Source organism: Hyaena hyaena, unplaced genomic scaffold (genome assembly GCF_003009895.1).
Source record: "Hyaena hyaena isolate Hyena2069 unplaced genomic scaffold, ASM300989v1 scaffold_911, whole genome shotgun sequence".
NCBI classification, from domain to species: domain Eukaryota; kingdom Metazoa; phylum Chordata; class Mammalia; order Carnivora; family Hyaenidae; genus Hyaena; species Hyaena hyaena.
The window spans coordinates 129,600-154,229 of NW_024081542.1; the positions used below are offsets into that span (position 1 = coordinate 129,600).

General features: G+C 57.7%; 1 protein-coding gene and 1 long non-coding RNA gene across 2 annotated transcripts; one reads left to right on the plus strand and one right to left on the minus strand.

The window, feature by feature from the left end:
- Positions 1 to 3,894: 3,894 nt before the first annotated feature.
- On the plus strand, positions 3,895 to 8,929 carry LOC120222790. Its single transcript, XR_005526117.1, has 3 exons — positions 3,895 to 4,083; positions 6,542 to 6,651; positions 8,327 to 8,929. It is a non-coding gene; the product is annotated as an uncharacterized LOC120222790 (long non-coding RNA).
- An 8,725-nt stretch (positions 8,930 to 17,654) lies between these two features.
- Positions 17,655 to 19,235, minus strand: LOC120222763 (NOTCH regulated ankyrin repeat protein). Its single transcript, XM_039220716.1, has one exon. It carries the CDS (start codon positions 19,152 to 19,154, stop codon positions 18,810 to 18,812), a length of 345 nt encoding a protein of 114 aa, XP_039076647.1. The 5' UTR covers positions 19,155 to 19,235; the 3' UTR covers positions 17,655 to 18,809.
- Positions 19,236 to 24,630: the final 5,395 nt, after the last annotated feature.

Consider the following 24,630-nt stretch of genomic DNA (forward strand, 5'->3'; position numbering starts at 1 on the left):
AAGAGTGGAATTGCTGAGTCACATGAAAAAAATGTTGTGTCATTTTTTAAGGAACAGCCCAGCTGCTCTCCGAAGTGGCTGTACGATTTTACGTGGCCCCAACCGTGCGCGAGGGCGACATCTCACCACACTGGTTACCGACAGTCTGGTGGCAGCCATCCCGGTGTGTGGCTTCAGTTTGCGCTTCCTGCTAACTGGTGGCGCTGAGCATTGTCCCATGTGCTCACCAGCCCTTCACATTATTTGGGTGTTTTGCTCCTTGTTGACTTGTGAGGCGTCCTTATGTTTTCTGGCTATACGTGTTTGATCAGATGTACGTTACAAATATTTTCTTCCAGGCTATAGGTTGTTATTAATTTTCATAATTTGAAATGTCTTATTTATTTATATTTTAAAATTCTTAAAAAATGTTTTATTTATTTCTGAGAGAGAGAGAGAGACAGTGTGAGCAGGGGAGGGTCAGAAAGAGAGGGAGTCACAGAATTGGAAACGGGCTCCAGGCTCTGAGCTGTCAGCACAGAGCCCGACGCGGGGCTCGAACCCACGAACCATGAGATCATGACCTGAGCCGAAGTTGGCACTTAACCAACTGAGCCACCCAGGTGCCCCTGTTTATTTATATTTTTGAGAGAGACAGAGACAGAAACAGAGAGACAGAGCATGAGCAGGGGAGGGGCAAAGAGAGAGAGGGAGACACAGAATCCGAAGCAGGTTCATCCTAGAGCTCAGGATGGGGCTCGAACTCATGAACCACGAGATCACGATCTGATTCGAAGTGGGACACTGAACCGACCGAGCCACACAGGTGCCCTGAAATGTCTTGAGGTGCAAAGGTTTTTAATTTTCATGAAGTCGAACTTAATCAGGTTTTTTCTTTCATGGGTCACACCTTTATGTCGTATCTAAGAACTCCTTGCTTAATCCCAGATCATAAAGATTTCCCCATATGCTTTATTCTAAATGGTTTTAAGGTTTTAGCTCTTTACATTTAGGTCTATGAACCATTCTGAGCTTTTTTTTTTTTTTAATTTTTATTTATTTCTGAGAGAGAAAGACAACGTGAGCAGGGGAGGGTCAGAGAGAGAGAAGGAGACAGAATTCGAAGCAGGCTCCAGGCTCTGAGCTGTCAGCACAGAGCCCGACGCGGGGCTCGAACCCACGAACCGCGAGATCATGACCTGAGCTGAAGTCGGACGTTCAACCGACTGAGCCCCCCAGGCGCCCCTGAGCTAGTTTTTATATATGGTATGAGATGAGGGTCTCAGTGAGTCTTTTTGCATGTGATGCCACAGCACCATTTACTGAGGAGCCTGTGCTTTCCCTGGCAAGCTGCCTGGACACATGTGGCGCTCCACAGGAGCGCGAGCGGGTGTCAGTGGGAGACACGTGGCAGGGCAGGTGTGGGCAGAGGCGGGCGGGACCTCTGGCATCACCTCCCCTGGGTGGGATTTCTTCTTCCTTGGAATCCTCAGCTCTTCAGTCTTTTCAACAGATTGAATCAGGCCCCCCCAGGTCACATAAGATCATTTCTTTTACATAAAGGCAATCGATTATGGACTTTAATCTCAACCACAAAATGCCTTCACAGCAACCGCCTAACTTAAAACTAGATTAAGTTTTGATTGAATAACAGGGGACTGTAGCCTCGCCAAGTTGACACAGAAACTACATCAAAACCCCTTTGTCAAAAATCAATTGGCCACAAAGATTTGTGCTCAATTCTGGACTCTCAGTTCTGTTGATCTAAGTGTGCTTATGCCAGAATCATGTTCTTTTGATTTCTGTAGCTTTATAGCTTTGAAATTGGAAACTGTGAGTCTTTCAACTTTGTTCTTAGTTTTCAATATCGTTTTGGCTGGGTCCTTTGCCCTTCTATATAAATTTTAAGATTAGATAGCCCATTTCTGAAAAAAAAAAAAAAACCCCAAAGCCTATTTCTATATTGTGAGAGAAATTGCGTTGAATCTAGAGATCACTTTGAGGAGACCTGCCATCTTCATGATATTGAAGTTTCCGGTCCGTGGACTTGGAGCCCCTCAGGCTCCCAAGCCTTCAGTTGGGCGGCGCGGTTTCCAGGGTGCAGACTCGTGCTTCCCGTCCTCAGCGTACTCCGTACTTTACTCTTTTCAGGGTCATTGCCAATGGAATGGTGTTATTGTTGTTTTCAAGCTCTTCACTGATGGTGTATGAAAATAAAATAGAATTTTGTTTAGTTTAGGTTTTTTTTAATGTTTGTTTATTGTTGAGAGAGAGATAGAGCGTGAGTGGGGGAGGGGCAGAGAGAGAGGGAGACACAGAATGCGAAGCAGGCTCCCGGCTGTCAGCACAGAGCCCGACGCGGGGCTCGAACTCATGAGCCGTGAGATCATGACCTGAACCGAAGTCGGACGCTTAAGCAACTGAGCCCCCCAGGCGCCCTAAAAGTAAAATTGAATTTTGTATACTGATCTCGGATCCTATGACCCTGTGGAATTTGTTTCTTAGTCCTCATTTTCTTTCTGTTTTTGTGTTTGTGTGGTTTTTGGTATGGGTTCCTTAGGGTGCTCAACATCGGGGACACCGTTTCTGCAAAGAAAGGCAGTTTTACTTCTTCCCTTTCAATCTCTATGCCTTTTATTTCTGCTTCTTGACCGATTGTACTGGCTGGAACTTCCTAGCTCAATGTTGGCCGGAAGCGGTGTTCCCGATCTCAGGGGCAGAGCATTGAGTCTGCCATTAAGTAGGATGTTAGCTGTAGAACTGTTTGTAGCGTTCTTTGTCGGCGTGGGACAGGTTTGTTCTGAGTGTTCAGGGTTTTGTGAATGAGTGTTGGATTCTGTCAAATGTTTGCTTCGCTTATTGAGAGGATCATGTGGTTTATATCCTTGATCTTATAGATTTTCAGATGTTAAACCAACCTTGATTTCCAGGGACAAATCCCATTTGGTCGTGGTATGTGATCCTTTTTATATGCTGCTTGATTCGGTTTGCTAATATCTGCATCTGTGATTATGAGGGATACTGGTATGGAGTTTTGCTTTCTTGAGATGTCTTTGTCCAGCTTTGGCATCAGGATAATTGCTAGTTTTTCGTTAATGCCGTAACAAGTTGCCACAAACAGTGGCTTGGAACAACACAAATGTTTTCTCTTAGAGTTCTTCAGGTCGCAAATCCACATTGGGCCAAAGGAGGCTAAAATCAAGATGTCAGCCATATAGGGGCACCTGGGGGCTCAGTCGGTTAAGCATCTGACTTCGGCTCAGGTCATGATCTCACGGTTCATGGGTTCGAGGCCCGCGCTGGGCTCTGTGCTGACAGCTAGCTCAGAGCCTGGAGCTTGCCTCGGATTCTGGGTCTCGTTCTTTCTCTGCCCCGTCCCTGCTCTCTCTCTGTCTCGGTCTCTCAAAAATAAATAAACATTTAAAAAGTTAAAAAATAAACTTTATATTTTTACAGCAGTTTTAGGTTCACAGCAAATTGGAAGAATGCAGAGCTTTCCTGTGGAACCCTGGCCCCCAGCTGTGAACATCCCCACCAGAGGAGTGCGTTTGTTACACGTGGTGAACCCACACGGACAAGCCATTATTGCTCAGTCTTTCCACAGTTTACGCGAGCGTTCACTCCTGACGTCATGTATTCTGTGGGTTTGGGCAAATTTAGAGTGCTACGTAGCCACCGTTCTCATAGTGTTTTCACTGTCCTTAAAACCGTCTGTACCCCACCCGCCTCCCTCCCTCCTAACTGCTGGGGCTCCCTGATCCTGTTATCGATTCCAGTTTTGCCTTTTCTGGGTGTCACATCCCTGGAATCATGCTGGCTGCATGTCACCTTTTCAGGTGGACCTCACTGCACCCACCGATATGCACTTAAAGCTCCCCCATGTTTTTTCGTGGCTTGACAGCTCATTTCTTTTTAGTGCCGAATAGTACTCCCTTCTCTGGATGTACCACGGTTTACCCATTTACCTGCTGGAGGACACCTTGGTGGCTTTCAAGTTTTGGCAATTTCAAGGAATCAAGCTGCTCTAAACATATGGGCGCAGGTTTCGTGTGGACAGAGGTTTTCATCCAGTCTGAGCAGACACGGAAGGGCTGCCGGGTCCTGGTAAGAGTAGGTTTAGTGTCGCTAGAAACTGCCCAGCTGTCCCTCAAAGTGTCCCCTCCCCCTCCCCTCCCCCTCCCCTCCGCCCCTCCCCCCTCCCCCCCCCCCCCCCCCCCCCCCCCCCCCCCCCTCCCCTCCCGTGACCACGGGCGCGCAGCTGGCATGCACCTTAGAGGAAGAACGTGGAACACTTGAAGACAGGTGATTGCGGGGGAGGCCCGGGCGCGCGGCGTAGCCGGCTCCTCCTCCGACTCGCCTTGCCTCCTCCCCCTCCCTCCTCTCCGCAGCCCGCTGCTCCTCCCCCCCCCGCCCCCCCCCCTCCCCCCCTCCCCCTCCCCTCCCCCTCCGCCCTCCTCCCCCTCCCCTCCTGCTCCTTCTTTTATGTTTTCCAGTTCTTTACTACCAACAACAACAACAACAACAAAACACAAAACTATTGCATTTGGTCTTGGCAGTTTTAGAGCCCAAGCGTTTCCTCTCTCGGACAACTGCAAACATTTTGCAGACAGAATGGAAAGTGATGGAAATCCACGAAGGAAAGGATCCGATTGTGTCTGGAAACATCAGCGGCTCAGATGAGGGAAGGCATAGCCGAGTCTGGGGTGTCAGAGTCGGGGGGGGTCTTGCACTGGGGGAATGGGTGCATCTCGTGTGATTGGAGCATCACCGGGACGGCGACCGCAGACGGCCCGTCCCAGACTCACGCTTGGCTTCTTGCCGGTTGAACACCAATCCTTGAGAGACAAGTGGGGACGGGAAGGCTGCTTCCTGCAGGAAGGGGGCCGCCTGGGCAGATGGCAGACTAACGTCCAAAGGCCGCCCCCGGCTGTCCGGGTGAGCCGGGCATTTTAAGGGGAAGGCGAGGGGGCTGAAAAGACTTGCTGGCGGCGGTGGCGGCCGTTTTTGGAAATGGTCGGGCCCTGTCTCCCGGGAAAGTCTGGTCCTTTGCTCCTCAAGGCCAGAGGTCTGCGAAGTCCCGGGGGAAGCAGCTGAGCTCCGCCGCAGACGGCGGGGCTGAGGCCAGCAAGCGCGTCCGCTTGACGCCCGCTGGCCCGCACCGGGCGCTGTCCCAGTCCCGCCGGCGATGCCGAAGCGCAGCCTGCGACGAGTCCGGCCCCAGAGGGCCTCGCACGAAGCCTGCCTGCCGGAGGCTGTCAGGGCCAGGCCACGGCCTTTGTGCGGAGCTGCTGATGGAAGATGTCCCGGTTAGTGGGGCAGCCACGGGCTTTTGTGGATGAACAGACGCGTGCTTCCAGAAGGGGTCAGCACCGCTCAGGGAGAGAAGCTCAGGACAGACCGCCGCACGCATGTGGCTCTGGTGCTTAGTGACCTTCTGCTCCAAGATGCTCAGGAGGGAGGCCCGCAGGTGCCAGCAGGCGACCCCCCCCCCACCCCGGGCTTCGGAGCCTGTGGCTCCACCCTCTGGCCACCAGGTGGCTGGGTCGCCGCAGTGGCCTCGATCTTCTGAACGTGACGGGATTGATGCATCTAAGAAAATGTCGTGGGGGCTTTTCCCAGGAACGTGCACACTGCCTGGCCCTTCTCTTCCAGAATGACCCTCAGGGTCAGAAAGCTTCCTCTTGTGAAGATGCGCCGGGTAGCTTTTGAAATAATCCAAAGTCCCTCAGGACCGAGTGGAACGAGACACTTTGGGACTGAGTTGTACAGTTATGAGACTGATGATCAGGAGCGCCTCAAAGGTGGTTTTGTTTACATCCCTGGGGTGAAGGTGTCACTTCTCCCAAATTCACGGAAGCACCGGACTCTCCATGTGCTGGTATCCACTGTGTGCTGGCATCCTGAGGCCCAGACCCATGGCCGGAGGGGGCCAAGTGCCCCTTTTTAGCAGATCTCAGTTTTTGTTAACAATCTGCTTTACAAAATCTCAAATAGTTAAAAGATTTTTTAAAAATGTTTATTTATTTTGAGAGAGAGAAAGAGGGAGACAGAGGGAGCACAAGGTGGGGGGGGAGTGGAGAGAGAGAGAAAGAGAATCTCAAGCAGACTCAATGCAATGATCACAGACCCTGATGCAGGGCTCGATCTCATGAATTGTGGGCTCATGACCCGAGCTGAAATCAAGAGTTGGATGTATATGTATACACACACACACACACACACATTTAATTTTTAGAAGTTTATTTATTTTTGAGAGAGAGAGAGAATGTACGAAGGGCAGAAGGAGAGGGAGACACAGAATCAGAAGCAGCTCCAGGCTCCAGGCTCCGAGCCGTCAGCACAGAACCCAACGCGGGGCTCGAACTCACAAACCGTGAGATCATGACCTGAGCTGAAGTCAGATGCTTTGACTGAGCCACCCAGGCGCCCCTGAAAGCTCTGTTGAGCATTTTAAGTAACTGCCAAACTATTTTCCAAAGCAGTCCCATTTTTCAAACTAACTTCTACCTCTTTATTGATATTCTCTGCTTTATCACACTTTCCTTTAAATCTTTCTACACAGCTTCCTTTACATCGTTGAAAGTATTCACAATGGCTGCTTTGAAGTCTGTGAGCTACGTGTAACATCTGGGCCCTCAGAGACAGCTCTTACTGACTGTGTTCACCGGGCGGGTGAATTACACTTTCCTGTTTGTTTGCAGGTCTCCAAATATTTCTGTTTAAAACTGGACATTTTTGACAATACACTGTAGCAACGCTGGTTGATAATGGGGCTTTTCCAGGTCACTTCAAAGGCGGCCGCCCCCCGGCTGGTCCCATTCTGGTACCTGCATGGGGACAGTCCCAGGCCACACTCCGCTGGCTCCTGTTTTCCTTTCCGAGATCTCAAGAAACAGTCTCAATGCTTTTTTTTTTTTAAAGATTTTATTTTTAAGTTATCTCTACAACCAGCGTGGGGCTTGAACCTACCACCCCGAGATCGAGGGTCGCACGGTCTACCGACCGAGCCAGCTGGGTGCCCCTGCTTCTCAAAGCTTTTGACCAATTTCCAGAGTCCAGAATTTTTGTTTTTATTGTTGCTTTTTCAGGGGCAGGAGTTTTTGAGCTCTTCAGTCTACGATCCAGAGTCGTTGCCACACTCTGCGTCAGTTTTGAGCTTTGTCTATACGGCTAGAACCACACGTTTTGTTTGGCATCTGGCTTCTTTACTCGGCATCGTGTTTGGAAGGGCCACCCCTCAGTTTCCTTGCTGCAAACACTGTGTTCTAGGAATCGACCACATTTTGTTTATCCCTTCTATTGATGGGTATTTGATCTGTTTTTATTATTTCATTGTTTTTGCTATTGTGAGTAATGTGGCCCTACGTCTTTTTGCACACAAATCGCACATCTCTGTGCACAGGTGAGTCCCCAACAAGTAGGGTGCTGTTATGGCTTGAACCGTGTCACCCCCAAATTAATATGGTGGAGCCTTGCCCCTCAGTCCCTCCAATTAGGTCTACACCGCCCCCCTCCCCAGAATTGATTTGTGTGTATGGCATGACTTGGGATCACATTTTAATGTTTGTTTTCTTCAAGCACTGAGCCAGGGCCGCTTTGGTCAGAAGCCAGGTCTCGCGCGTCTGTGGCCTTCTTTCCAGACTCTGCTCAGTTGCCCTGGTCCGTGCGCCCGTCGCGGTGCCAGCCGGCGCTCCCGGGCTAGCACAGCTTCGCACCAAGTCTTGCGTCCCGGACGGCGTGTTCCCGCACGTTGTCCTGACCCTTTGCATTTTTGAAACAATTTTAGAGTAGGGTTGACCAATCCTTCCCCACGCTGTGGAGTGTTTGTTTTTTAATGTGTATTTATTTATCTTTGAGAAAGAGAGAGCGAGCAGGGGAGGGGCAGAGAGAGAGGAAGACAGAGAATCTGAAACAGGCTCCAGGCTCTGAGCTGTCGGCACAGAGCCCGACGCGGGGCTCGAACCCACGAACTGCGAGATCATGACCTGAGCTGTAGTCGGACACTCAACTGACTGAGCCACCCAGGCGGTGCTAAAAAATTTTTTTAATAAATGAATAAAATACTTCTCAGCAATGATTTGTAGTTTCATATGTAGAGAGATTACACATTTTTCTTAGATTTATTTCAATACTCTGGTTTCTCTTCAGATAGCATAAATCTTTTGCCTTTTCTTAGATTTATTTCTGAATCATTTATATGATGTGATACTATGATAATTTAAAATTTTTGGTATACATTTTCTAGCGTAAAACAAACATATACTCATGAATGCATATCATGCTTTGCTATTGTTGCTTACACATTCGATGACCATTATCTTCTCATCTGTTTAATTTTTTTTTCAAGGGCATTATGGAGGATGGTAACAGCCCTGGATGATATGGATGCAACACCCTTTGTTGTTTTATTAAAATTGAGGTATAATCAGCACATAGCGAGACGCCAGGCCTTCAGTGCACCTTCAGGCCCATACACCTCTGGGACCCACAGCCTTGTTAGGATAGAGAACATTCTCTGAATGACCCTTGAGTCTGTCCCACTCCAGAGAAGTCACTTTCCACCATAGGTTAGAATTGCCCATTACGGAACTTTGCAGAAATGGGATTTTATCAAGTTTGCTCTTCACGTCTGGCTTCCTGAGTTGAGCTACTGTTTTGCTGTTTTAAAGTAAGTTCCACACCCAGCACGGGTCCGGCTCCCGGCTTGAACTCACAACCCTGAGATCAAGACTGGAGCTGAGATCAAGAGTCAGAGGCTTAACTGCTTCTCCGGGTGAGCCACCCACGCACCCCTGAGCTACTGGTTTTGGAATCTGTCTACATTGTTGCAAGTACCAGTGGCTTGTTCTTTCTTACTGCTGAGTAGCATCCCGCCACCATTTAAAAAATGAAGTTGATGGGCACTTGGGTGGTTTGCAGTTTTGGGCTGTCACAGTGTAGCTTCTCTGGATATTCTTACAGGTATTTGTGTACATGTGTTTTTCTTTCTTTCCCGCCAGAGGGTAGATACATATTTACCTATGTGAGAAACTGCTGGGCCGGTGTGCACAGCGGCTGTGCCATTTCACACCAACACACAGGCAGTGTAGACCGCGTCCAGCTGGCCCCACACCCTGGCCAACACTGGGTGTTCTCGGGCATTAATTTCAGCCAATCTAGTTACGCATGGTGTTTTTTGCTTTTTCAGTTCACGTTTCCCTGCTGACTAATGAGGTGGAGCACTGGTCTGGCTTTGCCGATTTAAAGCCGCAGGGGCTTGGCTGGCTGGTGAGCTGCGGTTCTTTATTCTGGGTGTGAGCAGTTCCTTGTGTGTACACGGAAGGTGTTTTTCCCAGTGCGTGGATTGCATTTTTATTTTCTTGATAGTATTTATTTTTATTTTTGTTGATGTTTATTTCTGAGCGAGAGAGAGAGAGCAAGCAGGGGAGGGGCAGAGAGCAAGGAAGACACAGAATCCCAAGCAGGCTCCAGGCTGCTGTCAGCACAGAGCCCGACGCGGGGCTCGAACCCACGAAGTGTGAGATCATGACCTGAGCCAAAGTCGGACACTCTACCGACTGGGCCACCCAGGCACCCCAATCTTGATAGTATTTCTTGAGAAACAGAAAATTTTAATTTGAGAAAGTCCTATATATCACTTTTTCTTTTATGCTATGTGCTGTGTCTTCTCTAAGAAATATGCCTATGCTGAGGTTATGAACATATTCTTTTATGTTTTCTTACGGCATTTTTATCATTATAACATTTACATTTAGGTCTGTAATCCCCATGAATTGATTTTTATCAATGGTGGGAGGTGGGGGTCAAGGTTCTCTTTTTTACAATAGGGATACATGTTGTTCACATCTTATTTGTTAAAGAGATTTTCCTTACCTCATTGAATTGCATCAGCATACTTGCTGAAAATAATTTAATGACTTGTGTGTGAGGCCATTTCCAGATTCTAATCTATTCCGTTGATCTAGGCAGCTCCCTTTCTGGGCCAACTCTGCAGTCTTGATAATAGTGAGTCTTGAAGTTGGGTATGGTGAATCCTCCAACTTTGTTCTTTATTTTCAAGATTATTTTGTCTATTTTTTGCCATTGTCTTTGCAAATGAATGTTGCAAATCATCTTGTCAGTTCACACCCACACACACACCTGCGGGAACTCTGATTGCACTGAATCTGTACACGAAATGGGCAGAACTGATGAGCAGACGGACTCCTGCGGACCATGAATGGGGCCCAGGTCTCGTTTACTTTAGATCTTTGCTAATCTCCCCTAGCAACGTTCTATGGTTTCCATCAGAAAGATTGCACACATCTTTCATTAAGTTTATCCTTAAGTATTTTGTTTTGTGATGCCACTTTGTGATATAATGGTATTTTTATTATTTGTTTGCAATTTTTTTTTTTTTTTTTTTTTTTTTGAGAGAGAGAGAATCCCAAACCGACTCCACACCCAGCCTGGAGCCCAATGTGGGGCTCAGTTTCACAACCTACGGGGAGTTCATAACCTGAGCCGAAATCAAGAGTTGGCCACTTAGCCAACTGTGACACTCGTGTATCTGTAATGATATATATTTTTCAGTATTTATTTTGAAAGAGAGAGTGCGGGAGGAGGGCAGAGAGACAGGGAGACAGAGGATCAGAAGCGGGCTCTGTACTGACAGCAGTGAGCCCGACTACAGGCTCATTCCCATCAACGGACACATCGTGACCTGAGCCAAAGTCGGGTGCTTAACCGACTGAGCCACCCAGGCGCCCCTACAATTGATTTTTGTATACCGACTGTACCCCACGACTGGCAGGTGATACATCAGGCCCCATGAAGTGGGTACACAGCTCATCTCTGGCAAGAGGGGCCCTGGGTCTCAAGCCCGAAGGCTTCAGTGCATCGAGATGCACACCGTCCAGGGTAAGGCTGGCTCTGTGGACACTCAGTTGGATTTTCGGTTCTTAGGGCTCCGTGCCTGGGAGGAGGAGACAAGGTGCGACAGACACTGGCAGTGCTGGGCCGGCCTTGGCATTGTTCGCTGTGGGCCTGTGCCCACCCTCCCCAGCGTTTTCTGAGGTGTCCTTGTGATGCCAGCAACTTCGTTGAGGACCGTCATTCTGTCGATGAAAAAATTACCACTGAGAACTATCCTGTGTTTTGTGTGTTACCAGCCAGATTTTTCTAGTGAAAAGAAAAAAGACCGGCACCCGTGTCACTGAGGCTTGAGTTTCAAAAGCATTCGTCCAAGTGTCAGAAGCAACACCAGAAAAGCACATCCGGCACGAATCCTTCTCTGTACAGTTCTAGAACAGGCACCACTAGAGCAATCCGTGGTGAGAGCAATCACGTGGGGAGGGATCTGGGGCTAGAGCCGGGGAGGAACTGACGCGGGGTGGGGGGCACGGCCAAACTTTTGGGGGTGATGGAAATAGTCTATATTTTGATTATGGCATCATGTTATGGGGTGATAAACATCGATCGGCACTTACCACACCCTAAATGGCTGCATTTTATTGTGTGTAAATTATACCACAATAAAGCTGATTTTTAGGAATATAAATGATAAACCTAACGATTTTCTTCCAGCTTCAAATAAAATGAAAAGAAGCCACCCACAAAAAGACATCAGAAGAAGCCTTGAGAAGGAGTATTTTATTAACAACATGGCCTTGAGATTTCAAAGTGCTGGGTTACTTATTACTTTCCTCCAAGATAAGGGAGCGGGGTTGAGGCGAAGAGAAGCGGGAAGAAGGGCAGCGGGGCAAAGGGCTAAGTTACGTGCACACACGCTGCTGCTCCCTGTGCCGGGGGGCGGGGGGGGGGGCGCGCCCCGGGGCCCCTCCTGCGCCCTGAGCGCAGAAGGCGGGCCGTGCGCCTTCCCGAGGGCTCGCCCGCGGCGGCGGAAGCCGGGGAGTCCGGGGTCTCCGCGCGGAGGGCCCGGCCCTGCTTCCGCGCGGCGCGTCGCTGGGCGCTTTGCATTCTCGGTTCGGAAGCCCAGACTTCCAGACCTGCAGGCCTGCGGTGCTCGCAGGCGGGAAGAACACGGCCGAGCGGAGGGCACGGACGCCTCTGCCTGACCACACGGGCACAGGCGGCCGCCTCACCCACCCGCGTCCCGACCCGCAGCCTTCCTCCCTCAGACCCGGGTTAGCCTGGGCAGGGCCCGGCGTGGAACAGAAACTACACTTCCCAGACGCCCTTGCAGCGAGGCCGATCATGTGACGAGGTCGTAGCCAATGAGACGTGAGCACACGTGTCCGGAGCGACTGGTGGGAAGAGTGTCCGAAGGAGAGGATCCAAATTCCAGTTCTTCCCGTCGTCGGCCGGAATGTAGACTGGATGGGCCGCCATTCGGGTCATGTGACCGAGACGCCCGCACAGCCGAACGACATCCGGGGGTCGGGCCCCTAACGGTGCAGACCAGCCCGGGACCACCTGCCCCGACTTCTCAGCTGAGAAATACACGGTCTTGTTCACACCACTGCTGGTCTGAACTTTGTCGTGTCTTCTTGGAAAGTTTATGGGACGTTTTGGGCGTGGTTCCCTTGGTTCTTGTCCACGGGGCCCCCGTGAGGCGGCCCACAGACTGCAGAGGTGGGTTGCGTGCCCCGGGGGAGCCCCTCCCGGGCAGAAGCCTGGTCTCCGGCGCCGAGCAGGCGAGTTTGAGCAGAGGAACCTGCCCGTGCCCTCGCTCAGCTTCGCCGCTTCCGTGGGAACGGGGTGGGGTGCGGAGACGGCAGGAGGGGTCCGCAGCTGGCAGTGCCAGCCTCCGCCCGCCCCCAGCCCCTGCGCCGAGGCCCCGGCGGCGTCTGGCCCGCGCCCACGACGGGCCCCGCTGGTTCTGGGATGTGGTCTGGGGCCCCCGCGGCGCGAGACGCCGTGTCCTGCGGGCCATCCATTCTTTGTGGCCCCAGGAGTGGCCTCTCTTCCCTATTCGGCCAAGCGGGAGGACAGGGCACCACGGGCAGCGCCTGCTGAGGACCGCCGCGGGCTCACCCCCCAGCGCCCGCCTCCTCCCGGGCGGCAGCCGCCTGCAGCCAACAGCCGCTGTGGGGGCGCCGCCGCCGCCCCACCCTCAGACCCGGGCGGGCTCGGGCTGTTCTCCGCAGGCGGCGAGGCTCGGGCCGGGCCTGCCTGGGCCGCCGGGGCCCCCACCGCCCAGGGTCGCGGGCGTAGTGCCCGCCGCGGCCGCCGGGCGGCAGCACTGCCCGCGCCGCGCGGTCCTGGGCCGGCACCCCTGCGGGGCCGAGCCCGCCCGGGGCAGCTACCGCGGGACGCGCCGCGCGAGAGCTACCGGGATGCTGCCCGCCGTCCCACTCGTGGTTCTCGCTCGAGGCGGGGGTCGCGGTCGGGAGCGGGCAGGGGCGTACTGGGCGCCAAGGGCCAGACTCGCGAGCCTCCCCACCCCCACCCCGCGCAGCCCGTCGGGCTCCGGGTGGCCGGTGGTCAGGGTCCCCGTCTCCCGCTCGTCCCCTTTCCCAGTCTCACCGAGACTGAGATCCTCAAGCGCCGTCTCTGGGGGACTCCCCGCTCCCCACCCCGGTACCCCTGTGCCCAACCATCCGTGTCTGGGGCGGGCGGGAGAACAGATCCCTTCCGGGGGGGGGCGCCCTGCAGTCCCCGCGCGCAGCCGTCTCTCCCGGGCGCGGTGCGAGGCAGTGGGGGAGGAACCTCCGAACGGTCCTAGGCCGTGACCCCAGAACAGAGATGACAGCTGGTCTCTACCCCGCACACCCCGCGCCTGGAGAGTGGGTGCGCAGGGTGGGGTTTGATTTGGGGGGTGCGGGGCAGCCCCCGTGCCCCCACCCTACCCCGGCCTTTGTGAATGCCCACCCCCTCCTCCGGCCAAGGCCCCCACTGTCCCCCCCTCCCCTCCCCCCTCGCTGCCGAGCCCCCAGTCTCCTCACGCTGGTTTCCTCCACCCAAGCCGGTTCCCCCCCCCTCCCGCCCCCCAGCTGCGCCGTCCAGCGGGACTCCCCCACTGGCGCCTCTCTCTTGCACTTCTGCTGGCCCCCGCCCCACCTCCCGGGCCCCCCAGCCCCCCCTTGCCCGCCGGTCCCCCACCTCCCTCCGCCCTCATTAGCATAGCAGCTGCTCGCCGAGCGGGGACCCGCTCGGAGGAAAGGGCAGAGGCCTTGAGAATGAATGGGGGCCACAGCTTCGGAGGGGGCAAGAGAAGAAAGACAGACAGACCCGCGGAGGGACGAGGGACCGCCCGACATACAGCCCAGCAGAATGAGCCCGACAGAAGGGGAGGGAGCGTCGGAGGGGGGCGGGGAGCCCAGGCCCCAGAGGCGGAGCGTGCAGTGGGAGGTGGGGGAGGGCAGCCTCCAGAGACCCCAAGCCCCAGGAGGCGGCCTCCGGAGGAGCTGTCTGGGAGGTTCCCCGCCCCCCCCCCCCCCCCCCCCCCCCCCCCCCCCCGTCCTGGGCGCCCTCACACCCTGGCCTCAGGCTTGGTTCCCAGCTGGCCCCTGTATCTGGCATCCTTGCCCAACGACAGCCCCCAGGTGCACACCCGCCTCTTCTCTGCCGGCTGCTCTGAGGAGTCGGAGGCACTTGGCCCAGCGAGCTCTGTGCCACCCTGTGCTGAGCTGTGAGACCTTTGGGAGACAGACGCAGAGGCCGGCCCCTTCCCTCTCCTTCTTTTAACCCCCTCCCTGGCCCCTGGCCCTTGGCCTGGCCTCCAGATCCTGCCCTCCCTCCTCTGGCTCCCACGCCTGTTGACTTTAGACTTCATCTTTCTGGCTGACCATTTTACTGCATTTCCTGGTCTCTCTCTGGCATCCATTCCAACAGTAAACACTTCCTGTGTCTGGCTGGGGTCAGGTCAGGGAGACAGACAGACGGTTGGACTGGAGCCGCCATCACTCCTGGCTGGGGGGTGGGGCAGGCCTGGCTGCGGGACCCCGCCACCTTGGGTGTCCTGGGTGGTCCTGGGTGGCCCCTCCCTTGGCCTCCGCACGCACAACCTCCGGAATCCCGGCAGCCAGGCCGAGAGGTCAGCGCTGACTTCTTTCCCATCCTGGCCACACGGACACTCGAAGGACGCTTCCACCCCTGAAGGCCCACCTGGGCGGGGGGTAGGGGGGGTGGGGGGGGCCGCTCCCTGGTGACACTATTGGCCCAGCCACAGCAGTACCACCAGTTCCTGAGCGTAGAGGTCCTGGAGGAAGAACCCGCACTGCTCCGTTTGCTGGTTTGTTCACAGCTCTGACCTCAGGCGGCAGCAGCAAACTGTATTTAGTGTGTGTCTGCTTCCAAGGGCTCTGCCAGGGAAAGCGCCCTTTAGTGCCCATGAATGCACGTCTTTGGGCACACCCAGAGCCCTCAGCACCCAGGGTCCAGGCTGGGGGCAGGCACCTAGAGAAAAAGGCAGCCACACCCCGCCAGGCCTCCCCCACAGCTGTGGTGCCACCAGGGCTTGGCCTCCTTTCTGTCCTTGCTGCAGAGAAAACTATTCCTGTGAGCAGCGCAAAGCCTTTCTCAAAGGTGTCTCTGAAGGAGGACTCAGGGGAGCCGGACAGCCTCCCCTGGTGGCAGCCAGGTGCCTGAGCCGCCTGGCCTGCCTGGCCTCTCTGCTGCGGGACTTTGAGGGGGTTGCCGGGCAGTGACTCGCCAGGAAGCAGACCCCTCCCCTGCAGCCGAGGCCGGGAGCCAGCGTTACCTGCTAGTTCTGAGCCAGCGTCCCCCGTCTGCCGTGGGCACCAGCGCCTGGGTGGGCAGTGGAGCTACGGTCCCGCGTGCCACCCGGAGAGTGCCCGGCCCGGCTTCATTGTCCGGACACCCCCAGCCGAAGTCAAGTCCAAGTCCTCGTAGCAACTCTCCCTGTCGAGGCCCGGCACCCTCAGCCCAGCGTGCTCGCCAGCCCAGCGGACACCACCTCCCCTGGGGGCTCACTGGCAAAAAATATTCCACTCACCTCTGCCGGTGCCCAGGAGAGAGCCGGACCCTTGGCCCGCTGAGGGGACGGTATGTGCCAGTTTAGCCAATAGAAAAATGAGCTGAGAAAACCCTCAAGGGTACAACAGAGCAGATGTGCAAAGTGGGAACGTGGAAGGCACAGCCCCCAAAGCTTCCAGTTGGGAAAGGGCAGTGTGTCTGCGGGACCTAGGGGAGACAGAGGGTGGGACAGAGGGTGGCTGCGCCCCCCTGCTGACCGGAAGCTGCCCCCCTGGGCTGCCGCAGAGGGGTCCGGAAGAGTTAGGAGAAAGAGCTGTTACCTCGTAGGTCTTAAGTTTGCTGGCTCCCCTTCTCCTGGCAGGCTACTCTTGTGGGGGGCGGGGGGGGGGTCCTTATGCTCTGCTGTCCCTCACCCCTTTCCCACAAGGCCCCAGGGCCCCAAGAGCAGCTCAGGTATGTGCCCGGAGTCTCTGCTCCTCTTGTAGGTCCCAGCAGCGATCACCCTGCTCCGAGCTCTCCGCACACACACAGGGACGCTGGCCGACGCCAAGTCCAGCTTGGGGACTGTGCTCTTCGAGGACTGGCCGGCTCCCAGATGCCACCAGGGGTCGGAGAAGAGAAACTGGCCTTTCTCCTACTTGTCAGGAGATAGCGACTATGACGTTCCCCCAAACTTAAAGAAATACCCGTTCTGCGCAGCAGGTGGTCCGGCATGAACCCACAGCGGAAGGTGGCGATGGGCACAGGAGGGCCCGGTCCTTCCCAGGGCCTGTGGCGGCACACACGGCAGGCTGGCTACGGGTTGGGAAGAGCTTCAGGAACACTCCACGCAAAAGGCCTCAGCTGCTTTGCCAGGGAGCAGAGGAATAGGTTTGAGGGCTGGTTCTGGGCGCTCTCAGGTTGGCCTAGGTCCCCCCAGCTGGAAGAGGGCCCGCCCCTGGCACCTCACAAATCCCGACGCGGCCCACCAGTTTACCAGGCTCTGTCTTTAGGTGAAAACAAGCCAAGCTTTGTGTGGATGGCACCGACTAGCAGGCTGCAGCCTGACCCTCCTCCGGGGTGCCAAGACTAAGAAGAACAAACAACTTTTTTTTTTCTTTTAATAAAAAAAAAATCAATGAAAAATTTATTCATAAATTTTTCATGCTGGGCTACAAGTCTATATCGTACACTCAGGAACGTGCTGCAGACTTTATCCAGTTAGAAGTGATCATACCAGGACCCACACACAGCTTCCATATAAGCCTAGAAAGTCTTAACATTAATTAACATAATTAAAAAGGTATTTGCATCTAGAAAAAATATACAGAAAAACTCCTTTTGGAGTAATCTGTGCCTCAGTTTCAATGTCTGCTTGTTTCACTGACATTATCAATATATTCTGCTCACACAAGGGTTTAGAAAAAGCCCCAGATGACGCCCGAGTGTGACCGACCGCGCGCAAAGGGCCTCCACCCACCTGTGTCCTCAAGCGCTCCCCATTTCCGCACGGAGGGTCAGCGGCACTTCTACCCGGGGGAAGCCTCATTTAAATTTGAATAATTCAGCCTCCCTTTTATTTCTTAGGATCAAAACAACGAGGGGTGTGGGGTTGCATAGAAAATTGGAACCTCGGAGACCAGGAAGGGCGCCTTTCGGGACCGACAGTGACGCGGAAGCACCGCCTCCGGCCCAGGTCCCGGCGCGGCCCCTCCCCCATGACAGAGTTTTTGGATTCGAATCGGGTCCTTGAAGCTCCGGGAGACTGAAGAGGGGCCAAACAGTCCTTCAACTTACTCAGCAATTAGCACAAGAGATTCACAGTCTTATAGGTATTTTATAAAAATATAAATATGGGTACACTGTTGCCTTCACAACGCTGGATACAACGCCCTTTAAAATTGGGTTTATAACCAAGGTTCAAAAAATACACCTAAAACTTGGCTTAAAATATGTTAATATTTTATATTCTGTCATAAATGTTATGACATTCAAATGTGGCAAATCCATTTACTTTTTTAAAAAAGTGTGCAACCGACTAACTATAATAGAACTCACTAGAAAAGGTAGGATCCCCTCCCGCCCCCCATCACCGCCACACCCGCGCACCCATGCTCCCGAGGAAACTCTGCAAAGCCCGCAGGTTCGGGGGATGGTGGCCTCTCCCACGGGAGAGGGGAGAGGGCGGCCCGGGGCTTCCCAGACTCAGAGCTGTGTCCGTGTGTCTGCAGAGGGAGGGGAGGGGGCGGTGAGGAGCAGGGAGAGGGACCCGCACGGGGAAACCATCAGGCTGGGCGGTATTTTCAGTGCAACCAAGAAATGACAGCCTCAAGTTTTTAGTTTTAAGACTAAGGAAAAAAAAAAATGTATCTTCCCCCCTATAACCACATTGACCACGCACAATATTTTCCAAACAAAAAAATTCAGGCGCACAAACTTCACCCACAAATATACACACACATGATAAATAGTTTAGAACCCTCAGAACAGCGGAGCGTCTCCACCGACGCGCGTCCGGGCTGGAAACGCCCCGCCGCGGCCCCTGCGCGACTGCGGGCTTCGGCCGCGGGTCCTGCGGGCAGCGGAGCGCCCCGAGCCCGGCGTCCCCGCCGCCCGCCTTCTTCCACCTTCGGGAGAAAACATTTCGACCGGAGGATCCGGTGTCTCGGGACTCCGAACTTGCTGGTGTGGCGAGACTCAAATTTCAAAGGGGCTGCGGCCCGCGCCCCGCCCCCACTCCCCCCCCCCCCACCGCGAGGCGGCGGGCGGGGGCCGTGGGAAGCCCTCGGCCCGGGTCCGGGCGGCCGCGCGGGGGCGTCGACCCCTGGCAGCGGGCGCCGCGCGGCCCCCGTGGGCGCGGACGCGCGCGCCGGGCTCGTCGTGGCCGCGGGGCCCGGGAGCCCGGTGCGCACCGAGGTAGTTGGCGGGAAGGTACAGCAGACGACACGCTGAGGCCCGGGTCCGGGCGGGCATCACCGGCCGCTGCCCGCGTACTTGGCCTTGGTGATGAGATAGAGCACGATGTCCTGGTGGCCGCCGAACGCGGCGATGTGCAGCGCGCTCCAGCCGTCGCGGTTGGCCAGGCGGATGTCGGCGCCGAACTTGACCAGCAGCTTCACGAGCTCCAGGTTGCCGTCGATGACCGACTGGTGCAGCGCCGTCTGGCCCTCAGGCCCGAACGAGTTCACGTTGAACTCGCAGTTGGTCATGTTCTGCAGCAGCGACTGCAGCTCCTGCGTGTTGCCCTTGCGCACGGCCTCCTGGAAGATGCGCTGCGTCTGCGGCGCCGAACAGGTGGACAGCTCGGCCTGGCTCATGCTGCCTCCGGGCGCGGGCGCGGGCCGCGCCGGGGCTCAGCGAGGGCGGCGGCGGCGGCGGCGGCGGCTGCGGCGCGGGCCCCCGGCGGTCTCGGGGCGCGCCGCGGCGCATGGAGGGCGCGGCGCCCCCGGGCCCCGCACGCCGCCCCTGGGCGCTCCGGGCGCTGGGGGCCGGGGGCCGCCGCCGCGGGGCCCCCGCCGCATCCAGCCGCGCCCGGGCGAGCGGGCGACGGGGGCGGGCACTGCGCTCCCGGGGGCCGGCGGGCCCGGCGGCGGCGCCGCGCGTTCCGGGTCCCTGCTCGCTGCGGCTCCCACGCGGGTCCCACGCGCCTCCCCACGCGCAGCTGCACTCGCCCGCCCGCCGAGCCGGGGCGCCTTTTACTCCCTTTATATTTGCATAACAATAGGGCGCCCGTGACGCGCGCGCCGGCGGCCGGATGATTGGGCGGCGCCCACGTGGGGGCGGGGCGGGGGCGGGGCGTGCCTGGGCGGCAGCGCGCTTCGCGGCAGGGGGCGCTGGTCGCCGGCAGGGGGCCAGGTGGCCGGAGCGGGGGGTCGCAGGGCTCTCCGCGTCTCCGCGGTCGTCCCGCCTGCCCTCCTTTCTGCCAGCCAGGGAATTCCAAGCTCCTTCCGCGGACAGACCCGGCCCGATCCCTGGCCAAGCGCGACCCCTACGTGCCCCAGAGGGCGGCCTACCGGAGGTGGGGGTCCGCTGACACCTCAGACCTAGGAGGCCCGGGTTCAGATCCCGGGTCTCGCTCGGCGTTTCCGCAGCGCCGGCCGCGGACGCTCTGCGTCCCTAGCGGGCCGGGCGGGCGCACGGCGACAAGACTGGCTCAGCCTGGCCCCCAGGACACGAGGCCCACGCGGGTGACAAGCCCACGAGCAGCTCGGGCGTGTGGCCTCGGCCACGCGGTCCTTCCTGAACGAGGACGGCTCCCCTGGCGTCCTGGGTCACCCCGTGTTTTGTCCCCAACCTGCCGAGCTTGCGGAGCCAACCCCTGAGGTCCCGCCCTGACAAAGCAGGGTCTTTACAGGAGGAAGCTGGGGGCTGGGGTGCTCAGAAGCTCCTCCAAGGCCGGAGGACAGTCGCCCTCTCCTAGGCCACCTCCGTCGGCACCACTGGGGACAGGCGAGGCCTGGCCAGGTGAGCAGCCCCAGGTAGGGCACCAAGGACCGAAAGAAAACCCAGAAATGACTCATTTCCAATCTGTAAATCCATTTTTTATTGACACTCTAATACTGCCGCCAAATTTCCTCATTAGGATTTTACAGTTTATAGCTGGCTGGGCTGGGGTGGCTGGAGACTGAGCAGCTGTGATTCTCAGAGCGCTGGGCCCTGGGCAGCCGGGTAGCACACAGGAACTTAATTCCTCCCGAGGCGGCTGGAAATTCCCGAGGAGGCAGCCCTGGGCCTCATCCCGGAGTCCACCCTGTTAGGCCTTGTTTGGGGAGGGGCTCCTGTGGGTGTCTGCCTGGTGCCCCCCATGTCTGAGGCGCGTACAGGTGTGTGCCCCCAACTTGCTCTGTGCTCTGGAAGGAGCCACAGCCAAACCGCAGGGAAAACTGGGTACGGCCACCCCAGGGCTGGCTGCCTCTGGCCAGCTGCCCTCAGACCTGACCGTAGCTGACTCTCCTGGGGTCCCCCAGGCAGCCAGAGTCCCTTGAGTCCCCCTCTGGTCTTCCTGAGGCTGGTGGTCTGGCTGGTTCAGCTCTTCTGCTCAGACTTGCTCCTTCCAGGTAAGCCCTGGGCTGAGCAGAGCAGAGAGAGGAGTCCCGATCAAGGCCATGTGCTAGGTCCAGCTGGGGGTGTGACCTGGGTGGGGGGGAGCTGAGTGCTGCTGGCATCAACAACCCCTCCCTTGTCCCACTCATCTTGCCAGATAGGGTCCCTGGGCCCAGTAAGGGGCCTGCTGGATGGTGAACACCTCGAGGGGAGGGCCCTGACCACCTCCAGTACCCCCTTTCCTGCATCTGCCCAGCACAGGGGAAGAGGGCATAGGCACTGTCCACTGGGGCCCATATTTGCCTGTGGACAGTGCCCCTCAGAGTGGGTAAGCATGTGCCCCCGTGCAGGACTGGGACCGGTGAGGCAAGCACCCACCCCACCCCACCGCCTGGAACAGGGCCGGGCGTGGAGGGGAGGCTGCTCCGAGAACGCGTGGCCGGCTCAGGACCGTGCCCAGGGCTATCCCCGGAAGGTGGTGGGTTCATGGGCCCCAGCCCAGGTGGGTTCAGGTCCCCCGACCTGACGAAGGCTATCTGGAGACCTTGTAGGGCCCGGGAGCAGAGCCTGGGAGAAAAGTCCCTTTGACACCCGCGCAGGCTCCAGGGAGGGCAGACAAAGGGGCCCTGTGAGCTCAGTGTGGGAACGTACGGCCGCCACCACGGGCCATGAAATCGGTGGTTTGGGTGCCCTGCGCAGGGACAGAGCAGCCACAGGAGCCTAGCCTGAGGGTGCCCCCTGCCCCACCCGGGGCTCGGTGTGAGGGTCAGACAGGTGTAGCCGGGCCTGCCATTGTGGGGTTCTGGTGGGGGTCCGGTCCCACTATCCCCGGGGAGCTGATGGAATTCCGTGGCTCGTGCTTTTGTGCCGCGGCTGGGAGGGCAGTTTCGTTCCCTGCCGCTCCGGTCCACACCCTGGGAGTTGTCCCATCTGAGGGCGACGGAGGGGAAGAGGGGCTTGCAGCTCGCGGGCTCCCAGCAAGCTCTGGCTCCGGGTTGGCGGAAGGAATGGTCCAAAAGGAGGACATTTGTTCCAAATGCCTCGGGGGGGGGGGGGGGGGGCGGCCCCACCCGTGGCCCAGGGAAGCCCCTCTCCGCTGTGGGTGGGGCTCCTGGCGGTGTTGGATTGATAAGCAGCTCATTGTCTCTGAGTGAGAAACTCCTGACCTGGGATCTAGGGAACAGACTCAGCCCTGCCTATGTGGCTCTGAGGACGCTAGCCCAGGGGTGCCACCCTGAAGGGCCGTGGTGGGTGGAGGCCAGAGTAGGAGAGGGGCCCCTTCTTCCTCTGGGGACCCTCCTCCTTCAGGGGCCGAGCAGTGGCTGGTGGGGGAACCCTGTGGGCAGGGGCGGGGCAGCCTGGGGAGCCCTGCGGGACTTGGGCTGGGAAGGTCTGGGTGGGGCGGCCTGGGGAGGGCAGCGCAGAAGAGGCGGCTGGCCAGAGCTGGGCCAAGGCCCGCGGCCACCTTAAAGGCACTAGGCGGGGGAGGGAGGGCGAGCAGGCAGGCGGGCAGTGGGGGCGGGGCTTCCAGCTAATTCATTAAAATGTGTCGGGGAGCGTGGGAAAGAGGAGAGTGTTTCTTCCCAGCAGCCCAGACACCTGGTAGAAGGGCCGAGAGAGGATAGAGATCAAATAACAAACACTCAGCCCTCGGCCAGCGCGGAGGAAGGACGCGGGGCAGGAACTGTGGCAGACAATCCCTGCCGGCCGCGCAGGGCACAGCCTGGCACTGGGGCTGCAGCCCACCCTGCCGGCCTGGTGCCTGACCCCTGGCCTGGGAAGGGGCCTCAGAAGGCTCTTCGGGCTGACCTCCTGATGGCTCAGGACCAGGGGTGGGGGCTGGGGCCTAGGATGGGCTTGCCGTGGAGGCAGGCTGGGCCGGCAGCGAGGACGTTAGCCTGGGAGGGTCCCCGGAGGGACACAGCCAGTCTGGGCCGGAGAGTGGGGGTGGGGGTGGGAAGGCAGGCTGGATGGCATGAGTGTAGCTGTGAGGGCCACACTTCTCCCTCTAGAGGGTACACAGGGCAGTGGGGTGCCGGGGCCAGACCTGACTGGAGGGACAGGAAGGACACGTGGTCTGCTGTCTCCCCGTGCCGGGCCCAGGCTCTGGCCCCCTTCTGTTGAGGACCAGCTGCAGCCACCGCCAGGGCCTCGGGTCAGAGCAGAGTCTTCAGGAAGCAGCTGGTTTGGGCAGCGGGGCCGGCACCCCTGGCCGTTTCCTCCTGACCTTACTGGGGGAGGAGCACGGTCAGGCTGCCTTCCAGGCCAGGAAGCGGGCCGGTGGTCTGCCTCTCGGAAGCAGCAGCCCGATCACAGAGGGTTCTGAGCCCTGGTGGGGTGCCCGCTCGCCCTGGCAGCCCCTCCTGGCCCTCAGGCTCAGCAGTGACCGAAGGGTGGGCGACGTCGGGGTTGCACACCTGGCCCTGACACGGTGCCCACTCAGCCCGGGCCTGTCCTGAGTCTCCGAGCCTCTCCCTCCGTCTGTGCAGCGGCACCTGGCCCGGCTGGCCCCAAGGCTGCTGGGGGACTGAGTGGGCCAGTGCCTGGCACACGGGCATTTCCAGGGAAAGGAAGGCACAGGCAGTGTGGCAGGATGTCTGCATGGCCTTAGGAAGGAGCCCACCCCGGTCCTCTTGGGCCTGACCCCTGGCCCGGGCAGAGGCAGAGACCGGCCCAGCACTGCCAGCACCCACCTGGTACCTGAGGCCGTCACACCTGGGCCTGCAGGTGCACCCTGCTCTGTGCAGAGGCGGCAGCCCCGCCCCCCCCTCCCCGGGCTCCCCAGCCCTGAGGCTTCCGCCTGGGCTCCTGGGCCAAATCTGAGCTGGTTTCCGCTCAAGGCAGGAAGGACAGGAAAGGGATGTGGGGGGCGGGGGGGGCCGGACACATTCCTGGGGAGTGAGCCAGGAGGAGGAGGCCGGGGCAAGACGCAGTCTAGGCCCCTCTCCCCGCCCACCTGGCACTGGTGCCCGGGGCCTTCAGGTGCCAGCAATGGGCGCCTGCGCCTCAGTTTCCCAAAGAGTGGGCGGAGCAGCGGCCATTTCCTGCAGTTGTGAGGGCGGACGCTGTCGTGTGAGGGGCCCCCTTGTGGCTTGGGCTGCCGCTGTTTCATGAGAGGAGGCCACCCAGCCTCGACTGGGTTGGGGCGGGGGAAGAGGCCTCGTGGGGTCATGCTCCGGCCAGCGAGGGGGCCAGGCCAGCAGAGGCAGAGGTGGGCCTCCCTCCAGGCTCGGCCCTCCAGACGCAGTGGATGTCCTCCTAGACGGGGGCCCTGCCTCTTGCACCAGGGAGGGCTGGGGCCTGTTCCCCAGGAAGCACCCCCCCATCTGGCCTAAAGAGTCCACAGGGTCCCACTGTCTACACTCCCTGGAGCTGGAGGCCCCCCGGAGCTCTGAGGCCAGCCTGGCCTGAAGGCTTGGCCCTGGGCCTGAGGAGGCCAGGAAGATGGGGCAGAGCAGGGTGGCATTTACCGACACAGCAAAGGGAGTCAGCCCCCGGCACGTGGGGGCCTGTGTGCCCCCCCAACCCACTGAGCCCCGCTGACGGGAGCCACTTGGGTCCCAGCCCTGGGCCTTTGTGAAGGCCGTTTCCTCTACCAGGCGTGTCCTTCCCACTTTCCGTCAGCCTTATTCCCAAGTATCAGGCGGTTTTCAGCTCAGGGTCCGAGCATCCTGACGTTGTGCAAGAGCTTTCATCCCCTCCACCCGGTCGCCGCCGCACCAGGGCCACGTGTGTGCAATGGGTCCAAGG

Excerpts from the sequence above, each read along its gene's own strand:
- LOC120222763 (XM_039220716.1), bottom strand. The coding sequence starts at position 19,154 with ATGAGCCAGGCCGAGCTGTCCACCTGTTCGGCGCCGCAGACGCAGCGC.